This window comes from Sesamum indicum, linkage group LG11 (genome assembly GCF_000512975.1).
Source record: "Sesamum indicum cultivar Zhongzhi No. 13 linkage group LG11, S_indicum_v1.0, whole genome shotgun sequence".
NCBI classification, from domain to species: domain Eukaryota; kingdom Viridiplantae; phylum Streptophyta; class Magnoliopsida; order Lamiales; family Pedaliaceae; genus Sesamum; species Sesamum indicum.
This window is the reverse complement of record NC_026155.1, coordinates 7,672,418-7,683,411: the sequence shown is the minus strand read 5'-3', so window position 1 is coordinate 7,683,411 and position 10,994 is coordinate 7,672,418. Positions and strand designations below refer to the sequence as shown.

General features: G+C 35.8%; 1 protein-coding gene across 1 annotated transcript; it reads left to right on the top strand.

Moving 5' to 3' along the window:
• LOC105173530 (cyclin-dependent kinase F-1) lies at positions 4,856-9,430 on the top strand. The gene is made up of 2 exons (XM_011095308.2): positions 4,856-5,404; positions 8,040-9,430. Exons 1-2 carry the CDS (start codon positions 4,904-4,906, stop codon positions 8,958-8,960), a joined length of 1,422 nt encoding a protein of 473 aa, XP_011093610.1. The 5' UTR covers positions 4,856-4,903; the 3' UTR covers positions 8,961-9,430.

The window sequence follows — 10,994 nt, the reverse complement described above, 5'->3', positions numbered from 1 at the left end:
CTCTAATTTCTGGAAACTATAGTTTTATTTCAAATTTTATCGCATACAAATCAAAGGGTAAATACCTCTTTGAGAGTAGTGGAGCTTCCTACCTTCAAAATTCCTCCTCCAACAATAGTTTCTTACTTTGTCCACACGAGAATTAAACAAAATTATCTCTAACAAGTCCATACAAAACACCAACTTGTGTCTCTTTTAGCCTTACTAGAAACTCAAGAGAGTGGTACTAAAACAACACTTTTATAAAGTAAAAAGTGTTCTAGTTTCTTAAGAAAACGTTGAATGAATTTCAAGATTTAAAAAAAAAAAGATGAAACAGATAGAATTCTTCAGGGAGATATTAGAAAGTGAGGGAGAGAAATATTGATATACAAACCTTGCAAGCACCCACAAATGGCTAACCACTCTCTCTATATAAAGGGGCTGGTTTGCTTCAAGTCAAAGTTAGATGAGCATCACTCATAAGGATGCAAGCCCTTAATTAAGGGTCTTTAATGCATGGTAGGTTCTTGTGGTCCCTTGAAGCTTGACCACAATTTGAATTAAATATATTTTGATTTCTGAGTAGTAATTAATTGATCCAATCAATTAATTTCAAGTCCACATCAAATATTTTATTTAATTTTTGGACCTAAGATTAATTAATTCAATTACTTAATCCCAAAATACAAGCATTTAATTAGTCCAATTAATTAGCGTTTTGGATTTTCTATCACATAGGACCTAATTGAATAATCCAATTATTCAAAGGATTAATTTAAACTCCTTTAAGTTAATCATGTCTCTTCCATAATTAAATCAATAATTAATTCACATCAAAAATTGATTCTCCAATTAATTCTCTACAATATCGTCTGTATTTTGTGTATGACCCTTATAGGTCCACCTTTAGTTAGACTTCGGCTTATATCACATAGTTTTAATTTGGCAACTAACTTGCTCGAGATTAAATTAATCATATTCAGTTAATCCCTCTTGATCAACACATTAATACAAAAGTACATGTTACCATCGATGACTGTTTAGCAATAGTCCATCGCACTAGAGAATAGGTGAAATTAGTGTGAACCTTTAACTGTCTGTACCATACGGATACAATCGTTCTATCAAGCTATTTACTGATCAAAATCTAGCGCACGAAGTTCGAGATCAGTTCCCATACTTGACATTGATAATTATGTATCTGTTTTTTTTTTTTTTGTGTTTATCATTAATTAACATGAGAAATTATTTTCCTATTTGATTAATAGCTATAGCTACATACTTCTAGAAATTAACATAGTCAAGAAGACATAAGAGATGATCATCATCTCATGATGGGCGATGGATTCCTTTTTGGAACGCGCCAATCTTCATATATATTCTAACTGCATTGGAGTAGGGCTTTTGACAACCACATAATCCCCCTATCATATCAGCCAATATCAAGATACAACTGCCTCATACATACAACAACTATGGCTCCTTAGATCGGAGGACTAATTTTCGTACTATCGCGATTGAGAAGTTCTAGTCATACCGATTATGCCACACAGGCTTCCATACGACAATTGCGAGTCAAAATCAGTAAACTTGACAGCTTACTTGTCAAGTATCCATTAAAGTGCATAAAGCCACACATCCATAGTGATAAAACACAACACTCATCAGTTGAATGCATCACTTAGTGCAAGTCTCCACAGAACTCCTCACCTTAAGGGTTCTCGACTTGGAATGTTTCTGACCAACCATCGAAAGTTGGTTTCATAGTCGCCATTAAGTATGTAACCCAACTTCATTAATTTAATTGGTCTGTAGGTTTTGTCCGTAAAATACAGTAATAACATATAATATAACACGACAAAGATGGCCTAAGAATAAAATATATTCATGATATTTAACATTATATCGAATAAAATTATTAACAATATATTATAAACTAACCAGCTTTATTGGCTTTCTTATCACCTACACTAATATCTATTTGCAGTGCCACAAACACTTCAATTTGGAAATCTTCAGCTTACACAAACGGAGGTCTCTTTCGCCAACAAGAATGCTGAAACTCCCACCAAAGACGGTGACTGATGGATTCTAGTGACACGCCGGCAAAGACATCAATAACATGTCAACAAAACTTCAACTTCTGCTTTTAAGAAACCCATACTTGAATAAGCACTCTCGATATGCGAAGGCAAAGAGAAACTTGGAAGCTGCGGTTCGTCATTTCCATCCTATGACCCTTGGAAAATTCTTCTGGATGAATTTTTTTTAGCAAAAGCTTAAAACTGTGAGCGTCCCTCCACGTGAAGATAAAAGACGATTGTTGATATCTTGTTGCATAATTATAGCTTTCAAAGACAAAGCCTATTGCCCGATTTAATGCCCCATAACCACCACTGTTCATCCTATGATTCATGCAAGGACGAAAAGTCAACTGCATGCTAATAGATGATAGATGGCAGTCACATCATGCCAAAATGCACCATGAAGAAATTGGGCATAATAGTGGGAAACTTGTACCGCAGCCGCCTGACTATCCAAGGCTTTGATCGAGAGAGCCAACGGACCATCTGTATGATTCGATTGGATATCATCATGGGAGAACTAAGAGCAAAAACTTCCTTCCACACGCTTGATGTAAGAACTTCCTATAACTTGTTACTAGAAAGACCATGGCTACACGAAATAGATTTGTGTCCTCTACTATACACTAATGTTTCACGTATGTCAAAGATGAGAAAACCGTAAAAGTTGATGTGGAGATAAAGCCCTAGACTTAGTCGGAGCTATACTTTGTTGATGCCAAACTCTACCACGACCCTAATGAGATGGAAGAAGCATTTGCTTTCAAAGATTTCAATTGATCAACCTATGGAGCACGTGCACTCCAAACCCATCGCCTAGAAAATTAATGATGAAGAGCTTAGCAAATTGACTATTGATGAAACAACAATTAGCAAAAGGTGCAGTATTTATTGACCTTTTAACATCAGTCTATACCCATTGGTATAAAACAAACCATTTCTTCTAAAACACAACGAAATGCATGGAGCATATAGTCCAAAAGCTTATTGCCTCTTGGTCATTCAACTGCAGCGCGATAGGTGTGGCAGGAGCCAGTCTGCCATGGCCTTCTCCTCCAAAAGCACTAGGAATATCGGGACGAAACGTCTTACTTGCTTAATAGGAGGACCTCGGAGGGTTGTGCTGACAGCCTTGGCTATAATCTTGTTCAACTACTCGTGGAAGAGCGAGGTGGTTTCAAAAGGCAAAACCTGTGGGTAAATAATGGGGGATGATCAATTGAGATCTCCGGAAAGTTGTTCTTGCTATATCATAATGGATCCGACTCCAATAAGAAGGAAAGTGTTCCCTTCATAAGAGTCGCTATCGCATGGTCAGAATTAGCTATTTCTCACATCTTCTGCTCAAGATTTCCCTAGGACAACATCGATGATGCATACCTAAGTCTAGTAGCATCACACGGGTTGAAGGATCTTCTTGAAGATCCTAATATCAAAGGGCTAATATGAAAATTGGGTTAGCACATGATGTTTAAGTCAGTAAAAATTTGATGAGACGAATAAGGGAACTTTAGTAAAAATGTGAGATTTGATGAGATAAATCATATAATTCAAAGGTGAAGTGTCGAAATGTGTGAAAGAGTCCTGAAAGAGTGAAGAAATGAGAAAAAAACGAGTGGACTGTTGTTACGAGCTTGGTTACCTATTGCTTTATTTGAACCCATATTCATAGGAGCAAGTTGTGATAGATTTCAGGGGTCAAAAGGGTGGTTAAATATTTCCAAAATTCTTGAGATGTCTGTTTTCTAGGAATGATGCTTATCCAATAAAAGATTTAGGGATGTTAGTTACTTGGATCTTCAATTCGCATGATCTATCTAACACTAAAGTCCCTACAGTAAGCTTTTTAGGGTGATATGGCCGAGAATATGATCGATAAGGCGGCCGAGGTGGATGGCATTGAACCTGGTGGTACTGGACTTGTTTTTAAGTGTTGTCATGTCAACAGGACAGCAGAATTTAGATCATTTTGGCTTGTTACCTTTGCAACCTATCCATTGTATTGGGCCTAATAGGTTTTGGGTCTATCGAGTGAGTGGATGGGGCCTAATTCGTTCGCTTGAATTTGTATCAAATTTATTATTTGGCTTAGATTAAAAATTACTACATATATCAATACAAATTTCAAAATAATTGATTTTATGAGTTTTGACTCATTATTCATTTCATATTTTTATTTTTTCAATTTAATAAATAAATTAATAAAAAATAATTATGCACAAGAATCGAATATAGTTCTAAAGCTAAGTATTAATAAATTTTCCATTATTATGGAAGGTAGGGGATAGCTGTTTTTTCCCCTCCTATATCAAAAATTACAATCAGGAACACGTGCAAGAACAAAAACGCACGTGACATCCTCTTGTCATATATTTTTGTGTAAATTATATTTGTCATATGAACTATAACTGTTTTTGTATTTTAGTATCTATAATTTTTTTTTTTTGGTCAATTTATTATCTCAATTTTATTAAATGTGCACTTTATCATATATGACTATTTTTTTTTTATTATTTTTCTGTTGGGAAAATGTCACATGTTATACATATGCAAAAAAAAATCACTTTACATAACCCTTGAATATCACATGTACATTATATATAATATTTTTTAGTTAAAAAAAATTTAATGAAAAAATAGGTACAAATGATAAAGTGCATTATTTTTTTAAATTAAAATCATAAAATTATACAAAAAAAGAATTAGATACTAAAATATAAAAATAATCATAATTAGGTGGAAAAAATATATAATTTCCCTATCTTTTTCTGCACCAAATAAAAGCCATGGATTCGAATCGAAACCCATTCCATCCCGATTGTATATCTTAAACTAAAATGGAGGAGCATCCACCTTCTCCACCATCGAAGAGCTGGAGCATCTATACCCGCCGCGAGATCACCTCAAAGTACGAAATCTTGGAGCGTGTGGGCTCCGGTGCGTACTCCGATGTCTACAGAGCCCGACGCCGCTCCGACTCTCTCACCGTTGCACTCAAGGAAGTTCACGACTACCAGTCAGCCTTCCGGGAAATCGAGGCACTTCAAACCCTCCAAAATTGCCCCAACATCATAGTCTTGCACGAGTACTTCTGGAGAGAGGACGAGGATGCCGTGTTGGTGCTCGAGTACTTGCCCACGGATTTGGCCGCCGTGATAAAGGCTGCCAAGAAGGAGTGGGAGGGTGGGATCAGTTTAGGGGAGGTGAAGCGTTGGATGGTGCAGATTCTGCGGGGGCTGGACGTGTGCCATCGTAATTCCATTGTTCATAGGGATTTGAAGCCTTCAAATTTGCTGATTTCTGCAGAGGGGCTTCTCAAAATCGCCGATTTTGGGCAGGTCTGTGTAGTTAGTATCGCTTTCCTTAGTGTTTCTTCTTTTTATTGCGCTTGTGCTTTTTATAGATACTCCCAGGAAGTCAATTTGGGGCACCCGTTCTTCGTCATGTGTTTTCATTGTCATCATAAGCGAATGTGCTTTTTCTGGGGATTAGTTTCTATTCTTCTGTTTCCTTGTATTTGCTATATTGCGTTTTACAAATGAGCTTGATATATAATATGGGGTATGTTATCTTTACGCCTTGCTTTTGAGCTTGTGTGATGCACCAAGGATGTTGGAAAGAACAGCTCTTTGGATTGAATTGCTTCATCTATGGACCTTATGTGGCATTGTCTCTCATACATCTTGTAGAACATTGGTAAAGGAAAAATATCTTCTAAGCCATTAGATTGAGATGTTTATGGTCTCATTTGAGAATTGAAGCACAAATACATTTATGTTTCCGTAAAGGATGCTTCCGTGCAGTAGAGTCTAGAGGAGTTGCTAATTGTCATGTCTTGTTAAATTTGAAGTAGGTACTATTGTTGTTTGTCTGACCTAGAATAAGCAATCTATATGGGATCAAATTATGTATTGATAGTTGGGGATATTTGATGATGGAAAAGGAAGTTATTTTAAAGAAACAACAAGAGCCGTGAAGATAGTGTGAGTGAGGTTTCTTTAGGCTGTACTGTAAGTGCCCTGTCTAAACCAAATGATGGTAAAGGTGAAACCGTGGATTTTGAATCATCCAGTCAATTCCCATTTTCTGGTTGAAACAGTTGTAGAGTCTAAGGTTTGCGTCAAATTGATTCTTTAATCTTTAGATCTATTTCAAAATGCTCGTATCAACACTGCTAGCCATCAAATTTGTAATGTAGGATAAATCTTCATCCATTTACAATGAGGCATAGTTCAAGAAGACTGCAATGGCCAACTGTGAGACATTGGCTAAAATAAGATAATTATGTCATCCACAATTTATTTTGACAACTGAGATCGAGTGTTTTGAATTTCTTAAAAGACATTAATAATTTACTAAGCTCACGTTTCATTCTGGCTTTAGTACAGAGATGATTGCAACTCTTGTGCAACTGGGCGTAGTGCCTGGTACTGTTCTAAAAGTTCATCCTTTCCGTCCAAAGAAACTTCATTACATAACGGTCACTCATTCCCATGTTGAGAATCATCTTTGACTCTATAACAATGAAAAGTAAGGTATTGTGAAAGAAATGATGATGTCCTGTAGGGAACCTGATAAGAAAGTAGAGATTTATAACCTTCTACATTGTACTCTGGAGTAGGTAGGGCAAGAAAGGGGTGGTTTGCGGTGATCTTCAATAAACTTACACCTTCTAATGCTGAACTATAGGAAAACACTTTCTTGACATACTCATGCCCTTCTCCACCTGCCGCACCTAAGATTGAACTAGATTTGTGAATCTTTCCTCTACTGGTGTCGATCTTATTCAGTTGAGCATTGCAGTTTTAAGATGAGATCTTTGGCTCTTTATTCAATGTCATGTAAGATACTTTGCAACACTCTTTTTGAATGGTTTCACATGTATTATACTATCATTTGCATGTGACCTTGTTTTTGGAACTCATGCTTATCCAAGCTGTAGGACAATGTTAATCAAGCCATTCTTGTTTCAGCACTCTCTTGCTTTTTTGGTAGTTGTTCCTGTCACTCTCTGAATTTCTAAAATACTGGATGCTAATATGTTGGTGGGCTAGTCAATTTCCATCATATCTTATAGAGGAGAGACATTGATGTCTGTACTAGTAACATTAGTACTACTATGAGTAGGATAGGAAAGTTGAATAATCTGTCATATCAAAGAAAAAGGATCATCCAAACGGACATATTCAATTCCTAACTTGGCCAATAAAAAATCTTTGAAACAGGCAGAATTAAAGGACAGGCAACCATCCATCTTATTGAAGCATCTAGGTTTATATCCTTTCTGACTGCTACATTTTGAATGAGATTAAGTCATCTTTTTGAGTGTGCTGTTACTTGGTAGCCGTAGTTAAACTCAGTACTTCATCTTTGTTGCAATTAATTGCCACTTTTGTCACTGAAACTTCATTCAGCACCATAGAGGAGTTTGTATCTTACTTCTGGAATCTGAACATGTAAAATCATCAAAGTTCTTGAAGCATCTTGGTTAAAAATATTATCGTGTATACAGACACCAGCTTTAGGACCCATCATCTTCCCAAACTTGTATAGGATCTTCCGGAGATGTTTGATCAAATTTACTTTAGAATATATTCAGACTATTGCATTTAAAGTAACAAGTTACTGTAGTTGAAAATGATAGATAAGAAAGCCATTTAGTTGGTTTGGTGGTAACTTTTGTTAGTTCTTAGGGTTACTTATAGATGAGCAAGAGTCCTGTTGAGAATCATTATTGGTGAGTGCTGCATTGGATAAAATTCTTTAGGTGAGTACTTATTTGGGTTGTAAAAGATTGTGAAGTGTTTGCTCAATTGCAGGCATAACTGGTCTATGACTTATATTATCTCATAATTCTGTCATTCTGTGTCATAAATGCCTGAAAATACTCATTATGAGCTTCATTTTACTTTTTCTTATGGTTCCTAGAGTCATCTATGGCACATCAATGTAATCATTTAGTTCTCTGTTCAGGCTAGGATACTTCTAGCACCTGTATTTGTTGATGGTGATGCCTATAATCAGTTTGATCAGCAGCCTTCTTCAAGTCAAACGGCTTTTGCCCGACCAGCTGAAGCTGTTCCTCCATTAGATAGTCAGTTGATTGGAGAGCGTGCAGAACTGGGTAGTGAAAAATGTGGTATGGAACCTTATGGTGTAAGAATTAATGACTTTTCTGGCGATATTGATGAAGACAGTACGACTCATGATGGAGCTACTTCTTGTCTTGCCACTTGTGCCGCGAGTGATGTAGAGGATCCTTTCCAGCAAACTTATTCTTATGAAGCTGAGGAGGGTCGTATTGATGGGAATGGTCCCCTTACCTCCTGTGTTGGAACTCGGTGGTTTAGAGCCCCCGAGCTACTTTATGGTTCTACAAATTATGGGCTAGAGACTGATCTGTGGTCAGTTGGTTGTATCTTTGCAGAGCTTTTGAGCCTCGAACCACTATTCCCAGGCAATTCTGATATTGATCAGCTGGGCAAAATTTTCAGCATTCTGGGCAATTTGACGGATGAAGTATGGCCTGGTTGTGTCCGACTTCCTGATTACAAGATAATTTCATTTGGTAAAGTAGAAAAACCTGTTGGTCTGGAAGCATGTCTTCCAAATCGATCTCCTGATGAGGTTCTTCTTGTGAGAAAGCTATTATGTTTTGACCCAGCAAATAGAGCTACTGCAATGGAATTGCTTCATGACAAGTACTTGAATGAAGAACCCTTACCAGTTCCTCTGTCTGAGTTGAGGATCCCCTCTAGACATGGGATCCAGGATGAGGATTCCTCTGTTGAGTGGAATGATTATAAGGATTTTGATTCAGATTCTGACTTTGATGATTTTGGTTCATCACACATCACAACCACAGATAATGGTTTTTCAATCCGGTTCACTTAATGTTGATTGGCAAGAGCGTGCCTTGATTCAATGGAGATATAGGCTTTAGATGTTACACGTATATTTTCAGCGTTCATCAATCAGTTGGCTTCTGGAATTTGAAAAGAGAATGAAATACTATCATATGCAAGAATTTATAAAGAAAACTGTGGCCATCTACTAATAGCCTACTCTACTCGCCCTCAGACATGAGATATAGTTATTTACGTTTCTCGGCAGGCCGAGTGAGACACGGAAAATGAGGACACCTGGTAATGCCACCGAAATTTAGTACTGTTCATTTTTCCGTTTTTCTTTTTCTGGGTTTCTATCTGTGCACGAGTCCATGGTTTGGGTGCAATCCGAATTAACAAAACAGGAGAGCACTCTCCAGAGTCCGGTCTGCTATGATGAGCTCAATAGATTCCATCTCCATCTCTGTCTAGCTCTTGATAAACATTTTCTAATTATTAACTATGGTTCTTCTGAAATGTCTTGCCCCATTAAAAATCCAACCGGCTAATGGATTTTCATGTTGCTTATGTTATTCACTTATCTTGGTTATATAACTATTCCTCCGGAATGATCTGTCAACCTTACCTCTTTGATAACTCAGTTTCGTTCTTCGGTGTTTCCTGCTATATGACATTGTGAATAGTGATACTGACGAAAATGATTTCTGTGAATGCTATAAATAAGCAAGTTCTATGCATCTGCAGCCATTTGTGGTAGTAAATTTCTTATGACTCGCCGTGCCTTTTCTCAAGTACATGAATAGAACAGTACTTTGACAAGTTAAGCTGTTAATGCGTCGAGTCCAGTAAGAAAACATGTTTATACATTCTCAAATCTATGACTTACGTGGGAACATGATATTCCAGAATCTGAATCTGCTCACAAGCTAGGACCATATGCAAATCTACCCCCATCAGAGTGAGTTTTGATACAAAGAACAGCATCTAAGATGCATGGTCTGGGGAATTCAGACAGTAATAACAGTTGTCAAGATGCCGAAAGATAATTCAAAATTTTACAACGGGGACGATGAAGGTCTTGTGGCAAATAGATTGGCATTTTAAAAATTATATTATTTTTTGAAAATTTTACCTATGTTATTTTACTTTTTGCTTCGAGTTGATATGTGTTTTTGGTTTTAAATTTAATTTTAGTTCGTTTTACTGTTAGTAATTAACCAATAGTAATCGTTAATTGTATTTTTTACAATAATTTGAAGTTTGTATTTACACTAAAATAAATTTAATATTTAATTATGGTTAATTATCATAATTAAAAATAAATAATTATAGTAAATAATAATCAATTATGAGTACACATCGGATTTTGACTATAGGTCAGGGTGGGCGTCGGGTTGGATACCTATTGGATTCGTATTTTAGCTACACGATTTCGATCCAAGATTTACATATATCTATAACTTTATGTACTCAATTAAATCGGCCTAATCGGGTATCCCACTCAGGTACCCCAAGCCTCTGTTTTTGTTTCAAGAAATTACTTTTTTTTATTTATTAAAATTTAGTTTGAAGTTTATATAATTAATAAATATCCTAATATACTATTTCAATTATTTAGTATAGTAAAAACTAAAAATTTATAATTTCAATCTACTAAACAATGAAATGAGAAAATAGACAAAATAAAATAAAAAATATAGAAAAATTAAATATTGAACACTTTGATAAATTTATTTTACCTACATTTAGGACTTTTTAGAAATATAAATTGTGAGAATAAGAGAAAAATAAAAAGAATAAAAAAATGGATTTTTATTGGGAGTTAAGAAGAACAAGATATGAACAAAGGGGAAGAATAAAAAGATTGAGAGGATGAGAAATGAAAGAAAAATAATTTCTTTTTTTTTTTAATATCGATGACCCGATTGATTAATTTGGGTAGAGGGATACTCCCCGAAATTCGATCCAAATGTTCACTCCTAATCGTGGATTTGCGAATTTTTAAAATATTTATCATGATATAAAATAATTTTCATATTCAAACGCCCACTCCAAATCGTTGCGAATGTAGTTAAAATAT

What these genes read in the sequence shown, in the direction of transcription:
- LOC105173530 (XM_011095308.2), top strand. Translation starts at nt 4,904, where the DNA reads ATGGAGGAGCATCCACCTTCTCCACCATCGAAGAGCTGGAGCATCTAT. An exon ending in AAATCGCCGATTTTGGGCAG is followed by an intron (nt 5,405 to 8,039) that starts GTCTGTGTAGTT and finishes TTCTCTGTTCAG; the next exon opens with GCTAGGATACTTCTAGCACC.